The sequence below is a fragment of the Aphis gossypii genome, chromosome 3 (assembly GCF_020184175.1).
Source record: "Aphis gossypii isolate Hap1 chromosome 3, ASM2018417v2, whole genome shotgun sequence".
Lineage (NCBI taxonomy): Eukaryota > Metazoa > Arthropoda > Insecta > Hemiptera > Aphididae > Aphis > Aphis gossypii.
In genome coordinates, this window is record NC_065532.1 from 1847715 (window position 1) to 1872599 (window position 24885).

A 24885-nucleotide genomic window follows, 5' to 3' on the forward strand; every position below is an offset into this window, starting at 1 on the left:
TCCCGGGTAGAAATATTGGTTTTCAATAAGTTTCAATAGTTATATTTATTAGTTCTGGACTGGTGCCAGACATCAGTCCAACGCTTACATTTGAATTTTGAATACGACAAGACTATTGAAATTGTCAAGTTTGGACACCGCGGGTGTCTAAATGGTGTCTATGAAATACATATAGACTTGTGTCTGAACAGTGCTTTATAAAAAATACAGGGCTATAATGTTTCTATAATCCATTTATTATATACTATATGTCTATATGTATATTATACACCAATACACCATGATTTAAGATATATTATTTTATATCGTGATACCTATACGCTTTAATAAAGTGCGCCCATAATATATAGATAGGTACCTAATGATTAATAAAATAATAATAGTTAAATTATTATTCTTAACTGAATTTTTAATAAAATAATAGGTAATATAAATTCTAAATTGTTAATTATTTATTTTTCCAATTGTTTTTTTTTATGTCGTTTAAAATAACAGTATCAAATTATTTAACAAAATTCACGAATTTGATTAATGGACTATTTTTAGATAATGATATACCTATTTAATTATTAAATTTTAATGATATCATTAATTCACTTTTTATCAAGCTAATAGTAGGTACAGCGATTTCTGACATCTATCCATTTGAGTTTCATTATCGAAAAAACTTTCTACACAAGAATTAGAAAATGGTAAACTTAGAATAAATTCTAATAATATTCCAAGTTTTAAATTTCTGTATAGTTAAATTTTCTAACCATTTTTCGTACACTGATAATTGTTTTTAAGCTAACAATATATAGGTAGATATAGCAGGATTAATAATTGTAAATTCTTCAAATATTTCATCCAAAGCAATTATATCAACTGACAACTAGTCCAAATATACTTCAATTATTTTTGCAATCTTCGACGTCGGGAAATATAACAATCTACCGTAGCGGATTACACTGTCGGAAATCGATTTACATGATGTCTTAACTCTTGATTGATAGCTAGACACGTTCAACTATTATTTTCTGTAAATATTTATTTATCGTGAATGTCTCATTAAAATCGGAATAGTTGTCAACATTCCACTTAACTATTGTATACATATATTTTTTTGTTATAAATGTATACTCAAAACTCAATAGCAGTTTGCAAGGTATAGAGAAGGTATCTTCTCTAATAAGCTAACCTATATTTTGTAATGTATTTTATTTACCTAAATCGTTTTTAAGCAGTAGATACGATACACGATCTACCAAAAATATTTTTGAATTACCTTGTTAATGTATATCTATATTAAATATTATACAAAAGAAAGTCGAGTTAGTTATACCACAGAATAGAACCTATACCATTTAACTCAAGAACGGTCAGACCGATTTTGATGATCTCTGATTGGTTAGATTAGTCTAGTCTAAGTTAGCTAGCTGGGCTAGCTAAATATCTATAACCACTAGTTTAGTTAATGCCTATTCACATATAATAAATTAATAAAATTATTATTTAATTTTCTTAAACTGGAAATTTCGCGTGTAGAAAATCACGTCTATAAGAAAATCATTAAATATTGTATCCACGAATGGATTATTGTCCGCGGGTGAATTGTAAAAATATGGAGTGATCGCTACTACTCTTAGTTAAACTGCTAAAATCACATATTAACAGGTTAACAGGGGAACACAATGACAATAACGTACGCAATAAAATATTTTGGGGAGTACTTTTGGAAATCAGTTATTGAAAAGTAGAAAAATTTTTTTCAAATTCTTTTATTCCCATCACATCAAATATAAATGCACAAAATAGGTATGATTGTATTTTATATATTATAAATTCTGTTAAAGTATTTTTATTCTTATTTAAATTCTATTAATTATTTTAATTTGTTAGTATTACCAACATTTTTATTACAAAAACCAACTAAGTATTTTAGAAGATGTTTGAACACCCTAAACGGCCAAAACACCCTCCTGTGTACCTTGTACGTCCCTGGGGGAACGGGACAATTAACATCTGTCGAGTGTCAGGTATTTTTATATTTAAATTAAATACTAACAAGGCCTACGAAAATGCCAAAAACCAAACTATAATTGTATGTTAACCACTAATTAAAATATATATATATATAAATAAACATGAACTAAGATGAGTTATTATTAATCTTGGTTCATGTCACAGATTATAGAATAATTCTTTATTATCTATGCGCTCCAGTATATTCTTATCTATCTCAGTGATTTTAGATAGTTTGTTATTTGATAGTACTATCAATAACCATAAACAAAAATAAAAACATTGTTATCTACTCTTGATAATTATGTTATCAATTTATCTCATACTGCGCCCGGTATAAATTCAGTTGATTAAAAAAATGTAAAGTAGGAATTTGAATATTAGGTATTTAGGTCGGATGTCACTTGTTAAAGTTTCTGCGTTTGATTTGCACTTGTTCGTTTCAATTTCAGTAATTTGAAGAACTTATAAAATGGATTTGAAGTGTGTATCGAATATAAAATGTGACCAAGGAGCAATACGTTCTGTGAGGTTTAATGGTAAATATATTAAGACTATTAACATGTTAAATTTTGTCTAGCTTACTGTCATTTTGTATTTAGTGGATGGTGAATATTGCCTTACGTGTGGCAGTGATAAGAAAATTAAACTCTGGAATCCATTTAAGGAGTTATGTTTGAAAACGTACGCTGGCCACGGAGACTGTGTAATGGATGCATGTGGTTCATGCGATAGCAGGTGCATATATATTATTTGAAATAATACCATCTTGATGTAAATGTTGATATTTATGTATGAAATCAAATACATTTAAACAATTTTTTTTCAAGTGAATTAGCATCATGCGGGGCTGATAAATCAGTTGTATTATGGGATGTGTCAGATGGGAGAGTAAAACGCAGATTACGGCAACATGCTGCAACAGTGAATTGCGTTGAATATAATGAAGATTCTTCAGTTGTGGTGTCAGGATCGAATGACAATACTGTTTGTTGTTGGGATACTAGAAGTCGTAACAACAGTCCAATACAAGTAATATATTTATTTCAACAATTAGTCCATATTTCATTGGTTTTTATTGATGGTTTTATAACAGGAATATTATAGTTTAAGTAGGTTATGAAAAAAAAAAAAAAAAATGATTGAATATGTTTATTTTGACCAATATTTTAAAAACAACATCAAAAACCATCATACTAGAAAAATTAACATTTAGTCCAATAAATATATACATTTTCCACCAAAAGTAAGAAAATACTTATTCATTTTTGTTTTAATTTACCAAATATTTGTTGTATTTATACAAAACATTAAAACAGCACTAATTTAAAGTATACAATTTATTTTTCTCAGTAATTTAAATATTTAATAATATATTACAATTGACTAAAAGGTCCATATTTTTGTTATTGTAAATTTGTGCACATATAATTATAGGTTTTAAAAGAAGCCAAAGACAGTATTACTAAAGTTTTAGTAATAGGCCATCAAATTCTAACAGGTTCCTTAGATTGTTTTTTAAGAACTTATGACATAAGAATGGGAAATTTGGATGCTGATTTTATTGGAAGTAAATAATGTATATTGAAAACTGTAACCATGCATATTAAAACCTTATTTTTTGCAGAACCGATATCATGTATTAGTTCAACACAGGACAATATGTGCACTTTAGTAAGCTGTACAGATAGTACATTGAAGTTAATGGATAAACAAAAAGGAGAATTATTGAATGAGTATGACATTTTATATCAAATTTTTATTCTTTAAGACAACATATTTACATAGTTTATATATACAAAAATTTTTACAGGTATACAGGTCATACAGTCGGCGATTATTTTATAGAAAACTGTGTATTTCATAATGATAGCATAATAATAAGTGGATCAACCTGTGGGCATCTGTGGTGTTGGGATTTTGTCAGTGCTAAAGTTATAGAGAAGTTAAAACCTAATAACAATGTTTCATACACACAATCCATAAATTCAATTAGTACACACCCCAGTAAAAAAGTACTATTAGCATCATGCGGGCCTTGTATTAGTCTTTGGTCTGAATAATTATTTTTCAATTCATATATAGTTGAAACACGGTTCAGAATATTCAAAAAGTCTTTCATTTTTGCTTTTTCGAGCTGTAATATCTTTTGGTGTATCACCTGTACTATTTGATAGTTTTATGTCAGCTTGAATACCAGGTTGAGACAATAAAAGTTCAATCAGATTATGTGAATCAGCCAACTCTGCTACTAAATGTAGAGGTGTTATACCTACAAAATAAAATATTTATAAACATATGATTATAATATAATGTAATAAAAAGAATGTATGTATATAAATCGTATTTTGATAGTTCTAATTAAACTTTACCACCATTAGTTGAAGCATTTATATCAGTTCCGGCTTCTATTAATTTTTCAGCACATTCTACATTATTCCATTTACAAGCAGAATGTAATGGTGTCCATTGATCAGCTGTCCGAGCATTTGGATTTGCATGATTTTCTAATAAAAACTAAATATAATGTATAGGTAAATAAAATGTTTACAAATATAATATATTTATTCTAAGAATACCTCAACAATTGAAAGATGATTACTATAACATGCTCTGTGTAAAGCTGTATAACCGTCTTTATCATGGACATGAACCAAGTGAGTATGTTTTAACACCAATGATCTGACCAAATCCAATTTGCCTTGTTCAGCAGCCCATAAAATCTCCCTTTCCGGAGTAGCTAATTACACATAACCATATATTACAACATAATATAATAAAAATTTTAAAAATGTATAAAATTATTTGGTTTGACTCATCATACACATATGTATTTAATACTGTTTTTGAGACATAATGAACCAAGTCCTTATTAAAATTGGGAAAAATTGCAGTTTAACTATCAAGCAGTCTTTATGATTTTTTTTTTGAAACATATGTATTTCAATAAGTTAAGAACGATGTCGCCAAAAAAAAATTTGCGTTAATAATTATTTTGGTAGTTTTTTCATATACACACCATGATGTACTTTCCAGCCGTGTGTCGCGTCCATAACCAATTTTTCAAAAGGCTCCCCTCCCCGGGCTAAAATAAATAACCTGGAGAGGAGAGCATACATGTTCTTTGGAAAGACGGATAACTTAATTTAACCTCTCTTTGCCTACCGACTTCAGTCACCTAACTCAACGATTTGTTAAGTAATATAAGTATATTACAGTATTCCTTCATCTACCAGCTCCAGTTGGCAGACTTGAGGTCTTCTGCATGGCATTTATGTAGCGTTAAGTTAACGTAAAATCACAAACTTTAAAAGGATATAACACCTAAAAAAATTATTTGCGCAAATTTTTTTTTGGCATCATCATTCTTAACTTGTTGAAATATATGTTAAAAAAAATCAAAAAAATCTCTTGGTAGCAAAATCTGTATAATTTACATTCCACTTAATATTACAAGTAAATGGTAAAAATGTACAAGAGAAAAATCATCTGTTGACAAAGAATTATATACTTTTGAAAATGATGTACTTTCAAGCTGGTATATAGACTCGATATTAAACAATAGTTAACATTCTTACCATGGGGATCTGGATCTTCATCAACATCGTATATGTCTTGTTCCCAAGCACTTGGTGTATGTGGTATAGTTTCAAAATTGTTAGCTAACAAATTTTGTTCTTCTTCAAAACGATCATTCTCCTCGTCAGACATTTTTAGAACTAAAATAAAAACGAGTATTTTTTTATTAAGTAGATAATAATTTTAATGAACACAAGTTGATAGATTTTATTTTTAAGACTTACAAGGGGTAGTCCTTTGAAAAAACAAAATGTTCAAGTAACTACTAATTATTATTATAAAACTTGCAATTTGGAGTAGAAACTTATGTATTCTAGTAAGTATTGTAGTAGTAGCTGCTATTTTTTCATTGACCTTGGTCGGTAGAACAGACAAGATTTCAGTCAGAGTCTAATACTTACATTTTCCATATCTGTGCTAACACGGCTATACGTCTATAATTACTGTAATATAATTTTAAATGTACAGAAGAAAAGTAATATTCTGCGTTTATCACGAGACACGAATTGTCCTCAATTAAAGATGTACTTAAGAATTAAGATATATTATCTTTAATCCTGTCACAAAGTAAGATTAAAGATATTCAAAAAGATTTAAGTATAATTTTATTTAACATTATTTCATTGTTATTATCATTGTAATCTCTTTGAAGCCGTTAAGTTTAATTTGTTTGACGAATCCGATAAAGTAAGCCCTAAATATAAGGTTATGTTTTTATTTCAAATTAAAAAATGATAACTCAATACTTAGGAGTTACGTTTTACAGATTTTTATTTTTGTAAATTGTATTAGGTATTATTAATTATAAATTCATAACCATTACTTTTTGTTTTAAGTTAGGTACTATTTTAATGTTAATTTTTACTTTTTATAACTAGGTATTATATTTTGTTCCAGGTATACTTACATTTTTATAACGTGAACCAGTCAGGAGCTCAAGTTATTGTTAGAATTATTTTTACTACCTACTAGATTAAATACATTAAAAAAAAAAATTTGTACAGCAAAAAAATCAAATATTAGTATATAATGAGCGACTCTTCAAATAGTTCGGAATCTAGAACGAGGAAGAGGATTCAAGAAGCTAAGAACAAAGCTAGACCAGGTATTAAGAATTATTAAGAAATATAAACTGTATAAGTATGTAGTAGGTATATTAATATGTTGTATAAATGTATTTGTATATAAATATTTGGAAAATTCATGATCCTTATAATTAAAAAATTCAGTTTAGTAGATACCTCAAGAATTGTAATTTTAAAATATCATTCAGGACATTTTAACTACATTGATACTTATTCATTTTTAATTTGTTTAGTATATTATAATTCACTCAGTTAACTGTCATTCAAATATTTTTACGTATTGATAAATAAACTTAGGTAACATGTTTTCGTCCTAAAACAATAATAATTGTGAAAATATTTATTATTTTATTAATCAGTATTTAATATTAAATAGTAAAATTAACTTATTGTATTTGTTTAAATTTAAGACTGATTTTTTTACCGAAACAAGAAAAATGTGTCATATGTAAGATAGCTAAAGAAAAATGTTGTTTAACAAACTAATGACAATATTGATAATTTAATTAAAGTCTTAGACTAGTAATGATAACGATTTGCAATGTATTTTTTTTTAGAACTGAGTGATAAATATGCATGGCATGCCCATGGTTATGCTGACAATTTTAAGCTTTTTACAAAAGTACACGATAATGTAGAACGCATTGACGTAGAAACTGTGAGTCCTGAAGTATTTGTGGAGAAATATGAGCGACCCTATAAACCAGTTGTGATAAGAGGATTACAAAATAATTGGAGAGCTTCTTATAAATGGACATTAGAAGTATATTTTATTTGAATTGTATATGGTATAATAGTTTTAAACATTTTTTTTTTTCATTTAGAGAATAGGAAAAAAGTACCGTAACCAAAGATTTAAATGTGGAGAGGACAATCAAGGATATAGCGTAAAGATGAAAATGAAATATTTTGTTCATTATATGAACAATAATAAAGATGATAGTCCTTTGTATATATTTGACAGTAGTTTTGGTGATGTAAGTTATATTTATCTTTTCAATTAACACAATAACACATTGACTATACTAAATGAGATAGTTCAAGGAAAATACATTTTTTTTATTTGTGCTTAGCACAAAATAAATAAAAACCAAGCTCACTCTTACCAGCAGATACTACTATCACTACGTTCTCTATAATTATGTATGTAACAGTTGTCATGATTGTCTACTGTTAAAACTCTTTAAATTAGATCATAATCTTTATTCTAGTAAAATATGTTGAAAAGTATTCAAATAATTTATCTGATAAATATTTTAATGGAGACACAATCATTGAATTTATTAATTCGGTATATACCTATAATTATTTAATAAAACATTTTATGTGAATTGTGTATACAGCATCATCGAAGAAAAAAATTATTAGATGATTATGATATACCCATATATTTTCAAGATGACTTATTTAAATATGCTGGTGAGAAGAAAAGACCTCCATATAGATGGTTTGTCATGGGTCCTTCTAGATCAGGGACTGGAATTCATATAGATCCATTAGGTACCAGTGCCTGGAATTCATTAATTACTGGACATAAGAGGTAATGTTTGTTGAATTATTTTTTTACTTATATGAGAAGCATGTTAATTATGGAATGTTCAATTAGATGGTGTCTGTTTCCTACTCATACTCCTAAAGAACTGCTCAAAGTCACTTCGGCTGAGGGTGGTAAACAACGTGATGAAGCTATCACTTGGTTTAAAATCATCTATCCTCGTACTCAATTGCCAACTTGGCCTAAGGATTGCTTACCAGTTAGTTTTAATATTAATATTTGAAAATTTGAAGTATCTTTTAACCTTGATGTATACATCTAATAAACAATGCTGTAATTAAAAAATATATTTATAAATTGTTTGTTAATACATTTTTGTATATCTTAAAAATTGTATATGTTAATCATATTACCAAAACAATTTTTTTTAATTTTAGATAGAGATACTTCAAGGCCCTGGTGAAACTGTATATGTGCCTGGTGGATGGTGGCACGTTGTACTCAACTTAGATACTACTATTGCAGTTACTCAAAATTTTTGTAGCCGTACTAATTTTCCTGTAGTATGGCACAAAACAGTTAGAGGACGACCAAAATTATCTCGTAAATGGTATAAAGTATTAAAAAACAAAGAACCCGATTTAGCAGCAGTAGCAGATTCTGTTGACTTAAAGAACAATACTGGTCTTGCATCAGATAGTTCCAGTTGTTCTAGTAGTTCTAGTAGTTCGAGCAGTTCTAGTGATGGAAATTCTAGTGAAGAAGATAGTGGACAAGAATCTCTGCATGCGCATAAAAAAAGGTATTAATCTTTTATTCTATTTATATTTTTGATTTTGATAAGTTGTTTAATTACAAAATAGTAACATTTAATGCAATAATTTTTCATGTAAAATTTCAAACATTTCAGTTCAGATGAAATTTCAAAGTTAATTATTCTATAAACTATATACTGAGTGCTCTGAGAGAGCGCAAATCGGCGGCGACCTAAATCGGTTTTACTGCTCAACCCCAAACGTCACTCTGCCATAGGGAAACCGGTTTCGATAGCAGAGAGACGCGGGAGGATGCGCGAGCCGACTTGCACTCTTTCGGCGCACTCAGTATAGAAATAATATTTTCACTTTAAAGTTTAATTTTTTTTATAAATGTTTTTTCTATGTGAAAAGATTTTATCTTTTGATTACTTATAGTATCTTGACTATAATATTTAATTTCAATTATTTTACTTCATGAGACTTACAATGTTAAACTAACTAATGGTCACCAATTGGGAAACATACTATAGGGTTTGGATTAGTTATGTAATACCAGTGCTTAAAAATCAACTTGAACATCTGCTTATTCATAAACTTAATTAAAAAATATTTACGTATTATGAAGTAGACTAAAATTATATTACTTGTAAAATTAAATTTATGATTATAATTTATTCCTGTAAATATTTACTTACAACCTCGCCCATAAAACGTTGCCATCAGTGTAGTCTATTGATAGTTGATAGTATGGCATTATTTATGATTAATGAATATTATTTTTCACTTATGAAAAACTACTAGTTAGTCGTAGTATTAAATGAGTGCTATGTGTTAAAACTATTTTATTTATTTTTAGATGTAAATTGTCATCACCGAATTAAGTTTTAAAGAGTATTTTAAGTTTCAACGACAAGAAACTGTTTGCGAATTTATATTCAGAATAGGGTTGTTTATTGTAAACAAAGTATTCTATTCCTTACATAATTTTTTATTTAATTTTATGTTTACTAACCTGACTTGCAGATTATTCCTTAAGTTATGAATTAATTTATGACTCTGTTAATAACAATAATTTTCATAACAAATTAAAAATATCAATATAAAAAAAAAATTGTATTTTAAATAAATTATTTTGACAATATTGTGTATATTAATTTATAATCTTCCATGGTATTACTCCTTTTTTTTTCTAAAAAAAAAAAAACATAATTTTTACAAGAATTTTATTTTCTTTTTTTTCTTTTCATAAAAGAAAACTAATAAAGTTGAATAGGCTCAGCTAGATACAGATGAAGAATCCAGGGGTAAAAGTTTTGGACCATAAAGAAGAACATATGCACAATGCCAATCGCCTGTAAAAAGTATGTATTAAGAATATTATTATTAAACATTTTTGGATAAATCATTCCATTACCTCCACCAGATAGTTTAAGGATATCTTCTGTTGTTACTGGTGTTACTGTATCATCATCACATTTGATCCATTTTTCAGATGTTGGGGACTGTCTAACCCAACCGACATAATGGCCACTAGAGCTTGATCTACCTTTATGTGTTAAGACAGCCTGAAGGGAGTAGTAACCTGAGTTATTTGAACCATAATCTGTATAACATTTAAAACTATGGTTAAGGGACAGAATATTATTATAAATTATTAAATATAATATAATATATTATATTATTTAATCAAAAATACCATTTTCAAACCAATATGGAGCTGTAGGTTTTTCTTCCTGTTTTGATTCTGCCAACTGTTTTGCACTTGGCTTTACACCTTCATGAGCCAATTTGTCCTCCAACTCCTTTAATGTAAGTAATACAATAATAATATTAATTAAGACACATTTTAGTTTTGTTAACAACAATAATGATAAATTGTAATGGTAGTAGTAATTAACATCACTACAATAATACAATACAAAAAATGTTGCAAAATATATAAACAGCTAAAAGTGAACATTTGACATTGCAAAAATTATCAACCTATTTAAAGATAATTCAATACATTTCAAAATGGTTTGAAATAATATTACTAGAAAGTACACTGTTGCATAGCATGATGTAAGATGATACATTATACAGCATTGATAACTATTTCATATATTAATAACAATAAGTAAATATTTTAATACAATAACCACAATAGATGAAATTTAGATTACAATTATTCTGTATAACCATGAGAAAATAAAATATTTTATTATCAATTATAAATTTAAGAAAAAACAATTGCTGTAGCATTTGCACTTCAAAAAACCTAGTCCTAACCATTGTTAAACATACTTTAAAGATAAATAACATTGGTTTTACCTTGAATTTGCTTCTTACTGGTACTAGTTTCTCTTGTAGTTCTGGTGTACACAATTCAAATGCATCAAATTCAATTGGAAATTTAATATCTTTTAAGATTTTGGCATTAATTTTATCTTTTTCTTTGTAAAAGAATCGCACAAACTGAATAGTTAGGTATGCTGGCAGTCTATTGATTTTTGACTAAATTAAAATAAACTAAGATTAAGCACTGAAATATGCAATTAATGTAATTTATATTATAAAAACTTACTGTTTTGGTATAAACAGCATCTTTCCCAAGGATTGGCGAGTGTTTAGTGATGTGTTCTTGCATTCTCTGGAATTGGGTAACACAATATTAAAAGTGTGTAATTTTAAAATTATAAGAAAAAATATAATTGTAATAACTTCTATAACAATACTTACATTTTTCAAACCAGAATGCATATACTTGACATCTTGAGATATAAAACAACTTAATTGCAGAAATGACTCCGTAGTTGTGGTCACTTCTTCATTATCACTTTCTACACATTTCCATTCAACATTAAATGTACCACCAAAAAATTGATCTATTACAGATCTAAAAACATTAAAAGTATTGTATTTAATAATTTATTCTAGTTTAAAAATAATTTATAATTTTACTTGTAATTAGTGGTTGACTTGTCGTTTTTATTTTTCAATGCAGGTAACTTTTGTTGTAGCATACGAATAAGTTCTACCCAACATTCATTAGCATCCTAAATAAATTAAAATTTTTATATTAAAGTTATATTAACTTATAGTTGAATAAAAATGAAAATAATTTTAAAAAGAAACCAGATGATTTAACAGTATGAATAATTTACCTGTTGCATATAATGCCCTTCTACTTTATCAGCAAATCTGGGGAATGCTTGATGTAATACTTGTAAAAGTACAAGAGGTGGAATTGTTTGATTAGATTCCATAGTTCGATATAAATCACTCATTGCAATTGTGATTTTCTCAGCTGGTGCAAAATTAGACAGAGATGTAGATGCTGAAATATATAACATATAAAGTAAAATGTGTTAGGTAAAGATAAGACCATGTTTATATAAACTTACATGCTGCATTAAAATCAGACAGGGCTTGCCGTAATTCAGGTACAGTCTTAAGGCACTGAACAGTAGCATTCAAATAACAAGTGTTGCCCAAATTAGTAAGTCCCGCAGGCATATTGGTCTAAAAATGAATTAAATTTAACAATTTTAGTAAATAATACCTAAGTTTCAAAGAGTAATAACTTACAACTGTAGCCAATTGTGTCTCAGTCATATCTTCCACAAACATTGGCTTAACTGTGGGCTCAACGGGTACATCTTCATCTTTGCTACCCATCATCAGTATATTCTGACCTTCAACTATTTGTATGTTGCCCCATACATCATCTTTAAGGGTGCCACCTTTCATCATTACTTTCTGGCGGTTGGGATTGACACCAGTTAAGGCGAACAGTTGCGCCTTGAACACAAGGGGCGGCTCGTCCGTGTTTATCTCTACGTCTGGGTATACTTCTTTGCCCCATTTTACCTTCACTGATTCCAAAAGAAAACATATTCATATATTTCATAAAACGACATAGACTTTCGACCCAATTAGTCGTTTTACTCACCTGTGAATACTGGCATATTGCTCGGCGAGAAATTTCTGTGGCTGTGTTTATGTTATTAATTTTTGCCGTCGTAGTTCAACAGTCGTACTACGTTCTCATGAAGCACAACGCCCGTACAACACGCACGGTTCACTCTGTCGACAGTATTACAATAATTAATAGTGTTTAATACACAATGTGACGAAGATCAAAACTAAAGAATATTAAAATTAGAAATGTGCGGATAACTGCAAAATGTGCTCGTCACCCGTCATGACTTATTATTTATTGTTGATAACGGCCAAACGAAATTATCGCTCGTCATTATTGCCCAGTGCGGCCACTACTGGCTTTCGGAATATATTTTACCGACAACGGTTGCTTTCTTTAAACTGCATAATAATTAAAATTAGTATTACTATTATTATATAATATATTCTTTATTCATTATTCAGTTTCAGCCGTTTCAGGTTTTCAGAACGATCAGATCACTAATTCACCATATTAATAGGTATATTATTAATATAAGTTCATACACATCACCTAGACAACATATGTATGTAGAAAATTTAGCCTGTTACCGGCTTAATGCTTAATAGCCAAGTAGCCTTGAAGTAGCCAACAGACAGATCAAAAACTGCAATTTTAAAAAGGTAAGCAAGCGGATATCGTTCGGCTGAACATAAGATTAGATGTACTCGATTGAGACACTATTATGGATATTGGTTGTGTTAAATTTGAATTCAATGATATAGCCATATATAGGTATAGCCGTAGAGGTATCATTCTACATTTGGATATGAGAAACGATGACGAGCGGATACGGTCTGTTAGCCATAACCCACTATATTTCATGTTTTTTTATGTACATATCCTATATTTATTTTATTTTTAATACTATATTACTATGCAGTTTGAGGTTGATATCATAATTTTTTCCAAAAATATTGTGTTTGTTATGTTATTATTATTATTATATCAACATAAGTATATAACTAAAAATAGTTAAAATTAAATAACATGTTTCTGTGAGTACCAAAAAATTCAAAAATAGTTTAAACATATTCATAGTATAAATAAATAATTTCTCAAAATAAATCAAAAATGTCTTGGACAATAGTGAATTTTATAGTAACAGCCAATAGGTATACCTACATAAAAGTTTTAAATTCTCACGAATTATGTTTTTAAGTTGCAACAAAATAATTAGGTAACATCGTTTTTTGTGTTTGAATAAGTAGTTACTAGTTTTATAGCATGGTTTAAAATCTTAAACCGTTTTATAGTTAACCTAACCTATACCCGAAGTTATAAATTGAAGCATTATTACGATAACTTATGGTGTAGACGAACACAAAAAAACACATCATACTTCGTTCAGAATCTAAAATAAATAAGAACTAAATACCTATTATAATAATTATTGTTAATTCCTTAAATAATTAATTGAAGCAACAAGTTTTCTAATTAAAATTTTTAATACTTAATTTTTATTATGTTTTCCAAAAGTTGTAGTCGTATTTTATTTTTTCAAATAACAAACCTATACAAAAGTATACATAATTATTTATATATCATATCGAGTGTACATAAAATATATCCATAAACTGTTAGGCGTCCAAATACAAAAATAGCAGTATAATATTTTGCCCTTGTAGATACTTGGTAGTAGAAGCTTTATTATACTTGACTAAATATGTTTGAGTTATTCACTTGTTCTATTTCTATTTTAAATTTTTTAATGATATTAAATTAATTATAATTAATATGGTTTACTCTCTATTATTACGGTCCCTAGTCTCTACGCCGTCCCTAAAGCAAAATATAATTTATGAGACTTGATTCTTCATGTATTATTGTAATTGATTGATATTTATCAGTTTTCAGACAATAATAGCAATCGCAGTGTTTAATTTAGCCGCTAGGTAGCACTGCCGTTATGACTAATTTAGTTTTTAGATTTCTTATGGTGGTCACATACTCATTAAATATGTTGAATGACGACGTAAACCAGATAATTAACTTTTTTTCTATTTAAATTTTGAATTAACATAATGATTTCGTAAGTTTGTGAGTTATGTCTTCTATTTTTCTTGTGAGCATCATGAAAAACCACCGTTTAAATAATTGTATCATATAAATAAAGAATGATAGCATAAAGTTTACTACACATAATCCGATTATTTTTGTTCTATTATTTATATATATTTGCTTATAGATCAATAATATAGTAACATTTTAGTTTTTAAATTCAACATCACATTACCTATAGAGCTATTAATAATAGTATATCACTAAACGTGGTATTTGCATCTCAACGACACTGAGATAAATGAGAATATTCTTATGTATCTCAGTGCTCAATGATGAAGTACCTACATAAATAAGGTTATGAGAGATAATGTTATTGTGATGTGTAAGTACCTAAGTAGATAATGTAATTATATAATATCTATTTTTATTAAAAAAAATCGACTTTTGTTAAAATTAAAAAAATATATATAGTTAAATTTTTACAAATTATTTATTTTATAATATACATTATGTCGTATTCTAACTACTCACAACTTCGTTTATCATCAAAAAGTTAATATTATTGCTTATTATAATAATTTAACTTTTACTAAAAAATTTTTTGTCAAAATACTAACAGGTTTTAATAATATAGAAATTATTTTTGTAGAAATATCTCACTCGGTGGAAAAATAAAAGGTACGCTTTTGGTGCGAAAATGTGTTATGTCCAATGTCCATGCATTATGCGTAGCATTTACTTTGTAATAGTACCTAACTACAGTACTACACTAACCTGCTTAACTAAAAACATTTATCATCATTAATTAATCATTAAGACCGTTAAATCGAACTAAAATTAAATACCGATATCTTCAATTTAACTAATATTCGTTACAGGGGTCTTATATACAATTTTGGGTCCCTATACTAAATGTTTGTCTGGGCCCTTTAGGTATAAAAATTCCAAAAATACAATTTACCATCTAAATAAAAAATTTTGGAATAATATTTGTTTAAGATTCTGAACGGACTAACGGAGTGATGAATGTATTGATTTTACAAAGATGTGCGTTTTTAGATTCTGAATGGAGTGATGAATGTATTAATTTTACAATGATGTGTGTGTGTACAACATAACTAATCGAAATAATGCTTCAGTTTCAAACTTCGGGGTGATTTCCGATGGCAAAGTGAATATCCTTGGTGTATTATAGAGGTCAAAAGTAAACATTTTCCAACAGTTTTCAAAAAAATCGACTTTTTTATATGGTTGTAACTCAAAAACTATTCACTGTAAAAACTTGAAATTTTCACCACATATTTATGTTGCCGTTATTAATACATGGATAAATTTTTAAAATATTTTGACTTTTTTTGAGTTATTTATAGACCACAGAAATTTTCGATTTTTCTGAGAATTTTTTTATTGAAATGTCAATAAATTTTTTTTGGTATAGTCAAAATACTTGAAAATTTAATATAAAATTCTTCATAAGTTATTCTTATAGTGATTAAAAAATTATAAGAATACATAGGCACAATCTTTTTTTATTAGCATTTGAAATTCAAATATTGACCAAAATTCGTCAAAATCATCAATATTTACAAATTATTTTGTAGATATGTAAAAAATTTTGCATTAGTAGCTAAGAGTTAAAATTTAATACAAGATTTTTCATAAGTTTAGCTTACAATAATTATAAAAGAACTTAAGTTTTGGTGAATTCAGGCCATTAAAACATAAATTACCATTTTCACCAACCACTGGAAATTATATCCTAGGCTGACTGCAATAATCATCTTCGTTCAGAATCGTTTTTTTTATGCGATGATACCTATCATTGGATTCAAATTTGGAACATTTTACGTCTATTCCTAGACTTATATTTTACATACAGGCCCGTAGACAGACAAAATTTTCAGGCGGGGCAAAGCAGACTTTTTTTTTGGGGGGGGGCATTGTATATAAAAACAATGTCTTTCTAATATTTTTAATATTTTTAGAGGGGCTACGACTCTAGATACGACGGTTTAGATATGAAATATTTATTTTTCTCTAAATATACTATGTTATACATACCGCTAGGTAGTGTCCATGGTGGTGATGATGATCGTAAATTCATAAACATGGATTGTATTTTAAAAATAAAATGCTGAAAAAGTCCAGAATTGAAAAAATAGTTTTTCTTTTTAAATAATACAAAACAAAGTTGTGTTATAAAAAAAGTGTATAAAAATAATAAATAACAGGAATGATTCATTGAATATTATTTTTTTAAACATATAAGAATTAAAAGTTATGATTAGTACCTACCTATATTATAAATATATATTTTTTTTTAAACTAACGGCCTCTGAAACTTATGTAATTTTATCAACAAAAAAATTATTTTTTTTAAAAAAACTTTATTTATAATAAGATGCTCCAACCTTATATATATGCCAATATGCAATCTATACCTATTATTAAATTTGTTATATGTTTCTAAGTACTATATAAACTAAATTAATTTTTTAAAATACTCGAAATTTTATATTTTGCAGTATAATAGTACGAGATCTACATTAAATTGAATTAACTTAAGCAAACAACACTCAAATGCTGAACATTAAACGATATTTTGCATAGTAAATATATACATATGTTATATTAAATCGATTAATTTTTAATCGATTATTATGTCATTTATAAATTAATATTAACATTACAGTTACATGTTATAGGTACGTGTAAAAATAATAGCATTTTTTGAGACCATTACAAATATTTTTTGTAGACACTATTATGCTCTTCAATGGCAGTGGCGTATCAATTGATAGTTTTCGTAGGAGAAAGGTGACGGAGTGAAATATGTTTTGATCAATTAATCTAATGTTACGCTATACATTAGTACTACCGTAAGTATGATATTTGAACATTACACAATACAACTTACAAGTAAATACGAGTAAGTACCTACATCACAAACATCTATACTAAAAATAATATATTATTTCATATTTGTGATATTATAATATTACATTTTATTGTTAATTACATATTAATGTAAAGGCTAAAAATTATTTAGTTAATGTGAAAAAAACATAAATTATTATTGTTATTATTGTTGTTTGACAAAATCTAATTATCACGCCATCTTCATTTTTGAGAATCATTTAATAATATCAGTTATTTTCTTATTATCAATGCAATAACGATAGTCTATGTAAACGTTTTTTAGTTTTCTATAGCTAGACCACATTTTGAATCAGTTTTTTAACTGTTTAAACACAAGACGGCGATATTCATAAATCAATACTTCCTATTACATTTTAAAACTATATCAACATCATAAATAAAACCAAATAGCATAAGTGTATCTGTACATTAAAAAAAAAAAAAAATAAGTGAATTATTTGTATTTTAATAATACAAGATAATAGATAATGAAAATTTATCACGTTATATTAAAATTAAAACATCGAAATTCCCCGAACCTATATTAGCATTTGCCATTTAGTTACTTTAAAGCTTTATATTATAAATTATTGGTCTTTAAATGTATTAAGTATTATAAATTCTAGAACTATATTGGTCCAATTATTTATAATTCTAGAAAAAAAAATTAGAAGAACATTTTCTCCTCAATACTAAAAATATTATAATTAAAAATAATATATGATACGCACCAAGGGAATCAGAACTCAGGTAGGGTGAAAGAAAAATTATTGCAATATTTTTTGTTTGTATACATGCTCACTGATTAAACATTTAATATTTTAACAATTTATAATAATATTGTATTAAGTCTTTTTGAACAAATTTCTAGAATGAGGAATGGATTAAAATGATTAAATATATTAATGTTTTTTTTATATATATAATATATATATTATAAAGAAAGTGCAAACGGAGTAGGGATGATGGGTTCAGAGAGATTTAACTTAACATTTTATAACATAGAATATATACCTACGCGATTGTATTCACTAAATATATTTTATACGTGTATTATATATATATATACATTATACATAGTACTTATACACCGTGCAAGCACGTAACGAACACACTTTTATATTTTCCGTACCTATAGATAAGTTATAAGTACGTATTTTGTATTGAGTGAGGACTGAGGAGAGATGGTGTTATGTAGGAAATACTTATAACGTATATACATAACGCGTATACATGTGTGTTCTAATATATAATAATTGTTCAATTATAAAAAATAAAAAGTGAAAGAAATGTATTTAATAAGTAATAACAATATAATAATTATATAGACCACGTATACAGCTGCAGTATTACGATTGACCACCGTGTTCAAAAACATCACCTATAAAATTGAAATCAATACAATATGTAATAATATAATCGCACCTACCTTGTGGTATATCATCAAATTTTTTTTAGTATGGTCAACGTTTTAACAAAGTCATCTATTACAATAAGTTCTACAATTATTATTAATTACGATATAATAGATAGCCAGCTAGGTATTACGAATTATTTATATTTCTTTATAAAATGAAACAATATACGAGTATCCATTGAACGACGAGGCTTATGTTATATTATTGTTATTTGACTGAAATTTGATACAGACAGTATAGGTAGTATAGGTAGTAGTTATTATAGTTTATTTATAAATACTAAATATAACAAAAAATAGTCAGACAAGAAGATGACAGAAATTATTTTTATTTTTTTCAATGATAAAATCAAAAAGGATTTTCATTTTCCAGATTGATTTAATTTCTTAACTTGTCTATCAAGAAAGCATGAACTTTTTATTATTATTTTGAAAATTATTGCTACGCGTCACGGAGAAAATTAACATAATATTTAGTAAGTTTTTAATATTGTTATCGGCAATCATTAAATCCTAAAATCCTATAATAATATTCTAAAACGTCCATTATGGTGCGCTATATACATATATAATATTCAGATAATCCTCATATCCTTCACACTGTTCACATTTTCACAGTATCGTTGTTTATAGTTAAACATCTCAACCTATTCGGTGTATTCTGATAAATGATAATCCTATAGTGTTCTTCATAAAGTCATTGGTTTTGATAAGAATTGTAACTCACTATATTATGACTAGTGCTCATTATAATATTATATTTGTTGTACACCGCCTGGTTATTGAATCGATTGTCGACAGCTATAAGTTACATCATAGGCCATCATATAATCCACATAATTGGTTATACGCGTTATGTATTGATACTTTGAGGATACCTGTTACCTGTATGATTGTATGTATCTATTATATATTTGACTCACTATAGGCAAACTGTAAAAGGACTATGACTAGTATAGTACAACGGACGGAGTAATGAAAAACATTTCTGTTATCGATAATATGATTAGTTGTACCTTCCTATTACTTTACACTCGTTCGTTTAAGTCTATCGAGACAATAATGACAATGTTTTATGCTCGGAAATAATACAATTTTTTATGTACTATAATAATATTTTTTTCATCTAATATAACCGTAACGTTATTTATTTGATCTTATAAAATAAAAATAAATAATGGTTTAATCGAACGTCGATTAATTGTTTAATTTGAAATCCGCTATGCGATATCAGATGCAGGGGATAAATATATTATACATATGTAGGTACTATATAGTATATATTATATACTAGTAAACAGCAAGCGAGGCGAAGCTGTATATATATATATTTTAACACTTATAAAGACTACAGTATTTTGTATTGGAATCTACCGACTACCGGTCGGTAAACGGTGTACATCACGCTAAAAGTGATTATGCACGCAGTACGCACTACATGTATAATATTATATAGCTATTATCGTTCCGCCCAATTCGCACCTTAATAAATTAAATAAAAATTCGTATCTCTATTAAGTCGTTATTATATATTTCAGGATGTTTTGAATCACGAAACAGCATAATAGGAACTAGTTTGAAATATGCCTATATAGTACTAGTACATATAGGTATTATACATGTAAAAATGTTCACGCGAAAAAAAATAGCAAATGGGTCGACGATTTTATTTGATTGAGAATTCTCAAAACCTCCTATTTTCAAGTATAATAAATTAAACGTCGTCCGCAGACGTGTTATAAGATTACATTTTTTAATTGTCGTTTCATTATTAAAATATATTTTGCGCTTTTAATATACTATATATATTTTCATATGCGTCTAGATTTATTATAATAATATAATATACATTATAATGACTATATTATATCGCACGTCATTGATCGTATTATACTCGTATGTAGTGTCCTGATCGATATAATATGTAAGCTTCCAGATCGATGACCCGATGATGTTGTTTTTGTCGTTAACGGGTTAATGATAAATGTGTATGTTTTGATTCGATTGCTGTAGTGTTATTATTTAGTACGAGGAAACAAGTTTCCGATTGAATTGTTTAGCAATCCTATCAATGGAATTTGTTTGTATTTTTAACAGCCGTTTAAAAAATATATGAGTAAATATTCATGTATCTACCAATACAATGTGTTATTTTTGTCTGGTTCTGTAGTTGAATCCTCTATTAATATATAATATATATTACTTACATTATGTCCATTATGGTAATATTATAATAATCACTAATAAATATATCATCATAGCTATACAATTTGATTTCAGTAAATCGGTACTCATTAGATTAATGGTTATCTAGTCATAAGTCATAATAATTAATAGGTAATACATTTATATACAATTCACGCAAAAAAAAAAAACCATATTTAGTGGTGTTATAACTATATAACGTTTATTGATAGTAATTCAAACTCGAATAAGTAAAACATATAGTAACTAAATTAACATATGAGATGGTGCCATATATTATATTATCTACAGTGCTATCAACAATAATAATTACACCGGCTACCATTAAAATCGAATTTACTAAATAATTAAGATGTATCCCTATTCCCTTCCTTAATACACTACACTTTATAGTAGTACATACCTATATTATATTTAACCATATAAATACATTTATAAACTATTGTTAAAATCACTATCAGACATATGTATATAATATCATATCATATATGTATATGGTTTACCATTCACAAGAGGAAATTTAGATGATTATTATGATAATCAAACCTGAATCCAGTATGGAATTTCAAATACAGTAAAATATATAATATAAATATGAATCCGTGGAATCGGCTGAGAGCAGGTTTCCTTCTTTGTAAGTTCGTAGCTTAACGACGGAACTGTTATAATAATCAGATTTCCATTTTCCACATTATATTATAAGGGTCTGATTAATTACCGATAGATACCAACATAAATATGATCGTTGCTGATATAAGTAAAGATACGTAATAATAATACCTTGTTAAAAGTTACAGTATACTGAGATCTAGTCTATAATTAACAATCAAGATTTTAAAGGAAGAAATATTGGAGTATATCTTGGTAAGTATTGGTTTAATATCAACCACTAAAGAAGTTACATTAGCGATCCATCCGACCGTCATATACGCTCATATACCGATACACCGCAGCGAAACGTACTGACCAGTATCGGATTTGGACTTGCTACTTAATTATCAGTACGTAGAAAATTTGATTGGCATTTTATTTTATTTACCAATGTATATTATACATAGCAAGAAATGTTCATAAATAATATTATATACACATTACGCACATGATATATATACCTAATATTATACATATTATATTTGTATAGATAAATTATTAATATTATTATTTGATAACATATTTATCCCTTAAAGGAAAATAATAGAACTTATACCTAACCTAAGGTTTTTATAATAATATAATATTGGATTATACATTTTTTCAGCTGCATTTAAATTATTTAAAATACGTTTATTGTATTATTTTCATTGTAATTATTATTTATTGTTGTACTGAAATTTTATGTAGGTTATTATTTATGCATGTATTACGTCCAAAACACTTTTATTTTCATTAAAATATCCTAATAAATAACTAATAAGTAACCCATCGCGTTTAACTGTAAATTATAAGAATTTGAATGTACCTAGTATTCTCTGGAACCGTTTTGTTGCATGTCGATTGCAATTTTTTTATTTAAAACGTTGATGAGTCCTATTTTTATTTTCCATGTAAAATTATTATTTGAATATAAGTATAAGGTATGACTATTTTACTAGAAAATTGAAAAATAATTATATTACATAGATTTCATATTTACAGTGCGCCGCACGCGTACCAAAGGTGTTATTTTAGTTCTATAGTAATTGACTGCGCGTCTGTAGGTATCCAACATTATATTATTATAGTACCGGTGTAGAATGTGATAAATAAAATATTAATGTTGTATTTGTACGTTGTTTTATAAGTAGTAGCTGTACAAAAATAATTGGACCACTTAAGAATGAATTTAACAAATGCGCAAAAAAACATCAATAATTTAAATGGTGATTTGAAATTGTTGTTCACGTTATGAATATAAATAAGTGATAATGTAGGTACATAGAAAATAATACTTTGGTATTTGTTAATAATTGGCCATATTTCAGTTCAATCAACTATAAAGAGCAGCTGATAGTGTTGAAACAAAATATTAATTAGTTATTGCATACGCGATTGGATTGGCCATATCGAACATTTTTAGTAATAATGAAATAGTAAGTTGTGCTAATTAACTTAATGAATTTAAACCTGACCTAATCTGTAGAATGTATAATGAATAATCAAAAGTAAAAAAATTATACTTTAAGTGAAACTTTTTTCTAAAACTTTGTACTTATCCATCCATAAAAATGTATTAGTTCAATAAAACTACAAAATAAATTATAATTTCCACTTTCCAGTTTTAATATCGTACTTATATCAAATATTTTATCAAAGAAATTTGTTTTGTTCATTTACTTTGTTTAAAGATTTGAGTTTTTTTTAAAATTTGTATCACAATATGTCTCTTAGTTTATGAAAAAATCTAATTCAAATTTAGTATTATTTTACAGTTTTACTTTAAATGAATTCTATAAGCTAACTGTTTTTCATAGTAATTAATGCGTATAACATATTAATAATATTCTAATACAGTAAGGTATTTTATAAATTCAGAACTAGTGTCTATTATTATTAGTGTTGTTTTATTTGATTTTGTTATAGTACTTATAACTATTTTTACAAATAGCTTAGAGTAAGTGATATTAATGTATTATTGGTATAATTATTAATAATTTTTGCAGATTTTAATACGCGACGGATTTAAATCTACATAACATCAAATTTTGTAAAAAAAAATATATATTTTTTCAAGAACGCTAATGCACTTTTAAGATAGGTAGGTACTTAACATTTTTTTAAATTACCCAGTATGTATGTATAATGAATCTAGTAATTAGTTTGGTTACTAATTTTATTTTATTATTTATTTTTATTTTGTTAATTGCATACTTGCATGCGATGAATTAAACACCAATCGACCGCACCAGCGATATTTATATGCATATAGGTACCTGCAATAATAACTGGTGTACTTACTGTAGTTAAATGTATGCTTGGTATATTTGCACACGATACAAATTATGCATAAAATATGTTTTAATAATAATTAAACGTGTTGTAAAACTGTATTTTAATAAATATGCGAAAAGAATAATTATTTTGAGGTTTCAGGAAGGGACGAATTCAGAGAGAAGATTCCCATGGCATTCATTTGAACGTAAGACAACTAAATATTTATCTTATTAATTATAGTAATATTATATAATTATTAAATCAATCACTAGCTCTTATTATTAATAATTTTTTATATATTATATAATTAAATTATACCTACTATTAAGTATTTATAAAAAAAAAACAAAATGGGGATATGTATGTATGAATTGTTTGTTTGAAGGTGTAGGGATTTGATTGTTGACACCTAGATAGGTTAATTTATATTATGTTAGATAAGTGGCCCTAATAAATAATTATTTTCCAGGTCTCATATTAATATGTTATGGTTTATAATATTCATATCTATAGTCTAATGACCTACAGTATAATATGATGTATGGTGTGGCTGCAGTTTGATTTTGACC

General features: G+C 26.9%; 4 protein-coding genes and 1 long non-coding RNA gene across 8 annotated transcripts; 3 read left to right on the forward strand and 2 right to left on the reverse strand.

Annotated features, from left to right (window-relative positions):
• Positions 1 to 2333: 2333 nt before the first annotated feature.
• Positions 2334 to 4350, forward strand: LOC114128143 (WD repeat domain-containing protein 83). Of its 2 annotated transcripts, none has more exons than XM_027992592.2 (6): positions 2334 to 2543; positions 2607 to 2742; positions 2835 to 3036; positions 3442 to 3574; positions 3632 to 3740; positions 3818 to 4350. In XM_027992592.2, exons 1-6 carry the CDS (start codon positions 2477 to 2479, stop codon positions 4065 to 4067), a joined length of 897 nt encoding a protein of 298 aa, XP_027848393.2. In that variant the 5' UTR covers positions 2334 to 2476; the 3' UTR covers positions 4068 to 4350. The 2 variants fall into 2 exon arrangements, with proteins under 2 accessions (XP_027848393.2, XP_027848399.2); XM_027992598.2 differs by having other exon boundaries at positions 2402 to 2543; positions 2585 to 2742.
• Positions 3730 to 6156, reverse strand: LOC114128160 (ankyrin repeat domain-containing protein 49-like). 2 transcript variants are annotated; one of them, XM_027992615.2, is made up of 5 exons: positions 5985 to 6156; positions 5583 to 5723; positions 4584 to 4744; positions 4377 to 4521; positions 3730 to 4276 (listed from the first exon to the last, which is right to left on the reverse strand). In XM_027992615.2, exons 2-5 carry the CDS (start codon positions 5713 to 5715, stop codon positions 4080 to 4082), a joined length of 636 nt encoding a protein of 211 aa, XP_027848416.1. In that variant the 5' UTR covers positions 5716 to 5723; positions 5985 to 6156; the 3' UTR covers positions 3730 to 4079. The 2 variants fall into 2 exon arrangements, with proteins under 2 accessions (XP_027848416.1, XP_027848407.1); XM_027992606.2 differs by having other exon boundaries at positions 5808 to 6156.
• A 108-nt stretch (positions 6157 to 6264) lies between these two features.
• On the forward strand, positions 6265 to 10062 carry LOC114128134 (bifunctional arginine demethylase and lysyl-hydroxylase PSR). Its single transcript, XM_027992580.2, has 8 exons — positions 6265 to 6375; positions 6481 to 6688; positions 7226 to 7431; positions 7493 to 7645; positions 8012 to 8208; positions 8275 to 8422; positions 8601 to 8965; positions 9778 to 10062. Exons 2-8 carry the CDS (start codon positions 6613 to 6615, stop codon positions 9800 to 9802), a joined length of 1170 nt encoding a protein of 389 aa, XP_027848381.1. The 5' UTR covers positions 6265 to 6375; positions 6481 to 6612; the 3' UTR covers positions 9803 to 10062.
• LOC114128173 (ubiquitin carboxyl-terminal hydrolase 14) lies at positions 10014 to 13142 on the reverse strand. 2 transcript variants are annotated; one of them, XM_027992627.2, is made up of 11 exons: positions 12853 to 13126; positions 12489 to 12775; positions 12305 to 12422; positions 12065 to 12237; positions 11862 to 11956; positions 11640 to 11796; positions 11485 to 11550; positions 11232 to 11414; positions 10618 to 10723; positions 10336 to 10524; positions 10014 to 10273 (listed from the first exon to the last, which is right to left on the reverse strand). In XM_027992627.2, the coding sequence occupies exons 1-11, from the start codon at positions 12866 to 12868 to the stop codon at positions 10197 to 10199; spliced, it is 1467 nt and encodes a 488-aa protein (XP_027848428.1). In that variant the 5' UTR covers positions 12869 to 13126; the 3' UTR covers positions 10014 to 10196. The 2 variants fall into 2 exon arrangements, with proteins under 2 accessions (XP_027848428.1, XP_027848434.1); XM_027992633.2 differs by lacking the exon at positions 10014 to 10273 and having other exon boundaries at positions 10343 to 10541; positions 12853 to 13142.
• Positions 13143 to 21463: 8321 nt separating this feature from the next.
• LOC126551293 (uncharacterized) lies at positions 21464 to 24301 on the forward strand. The gene is made up of 4 exons (XR_007605163.1): positions 21464 to 22407; positions 23191 to 23312; positions 23368 to 23475; positions 24046 to 24301. It is a non-coding gene; the product is annotated as an uncharacterized LOC126551293 (long non-coding RNA).
• Positions 24302 to 24885: the final 584 nt, after the last annotated feature.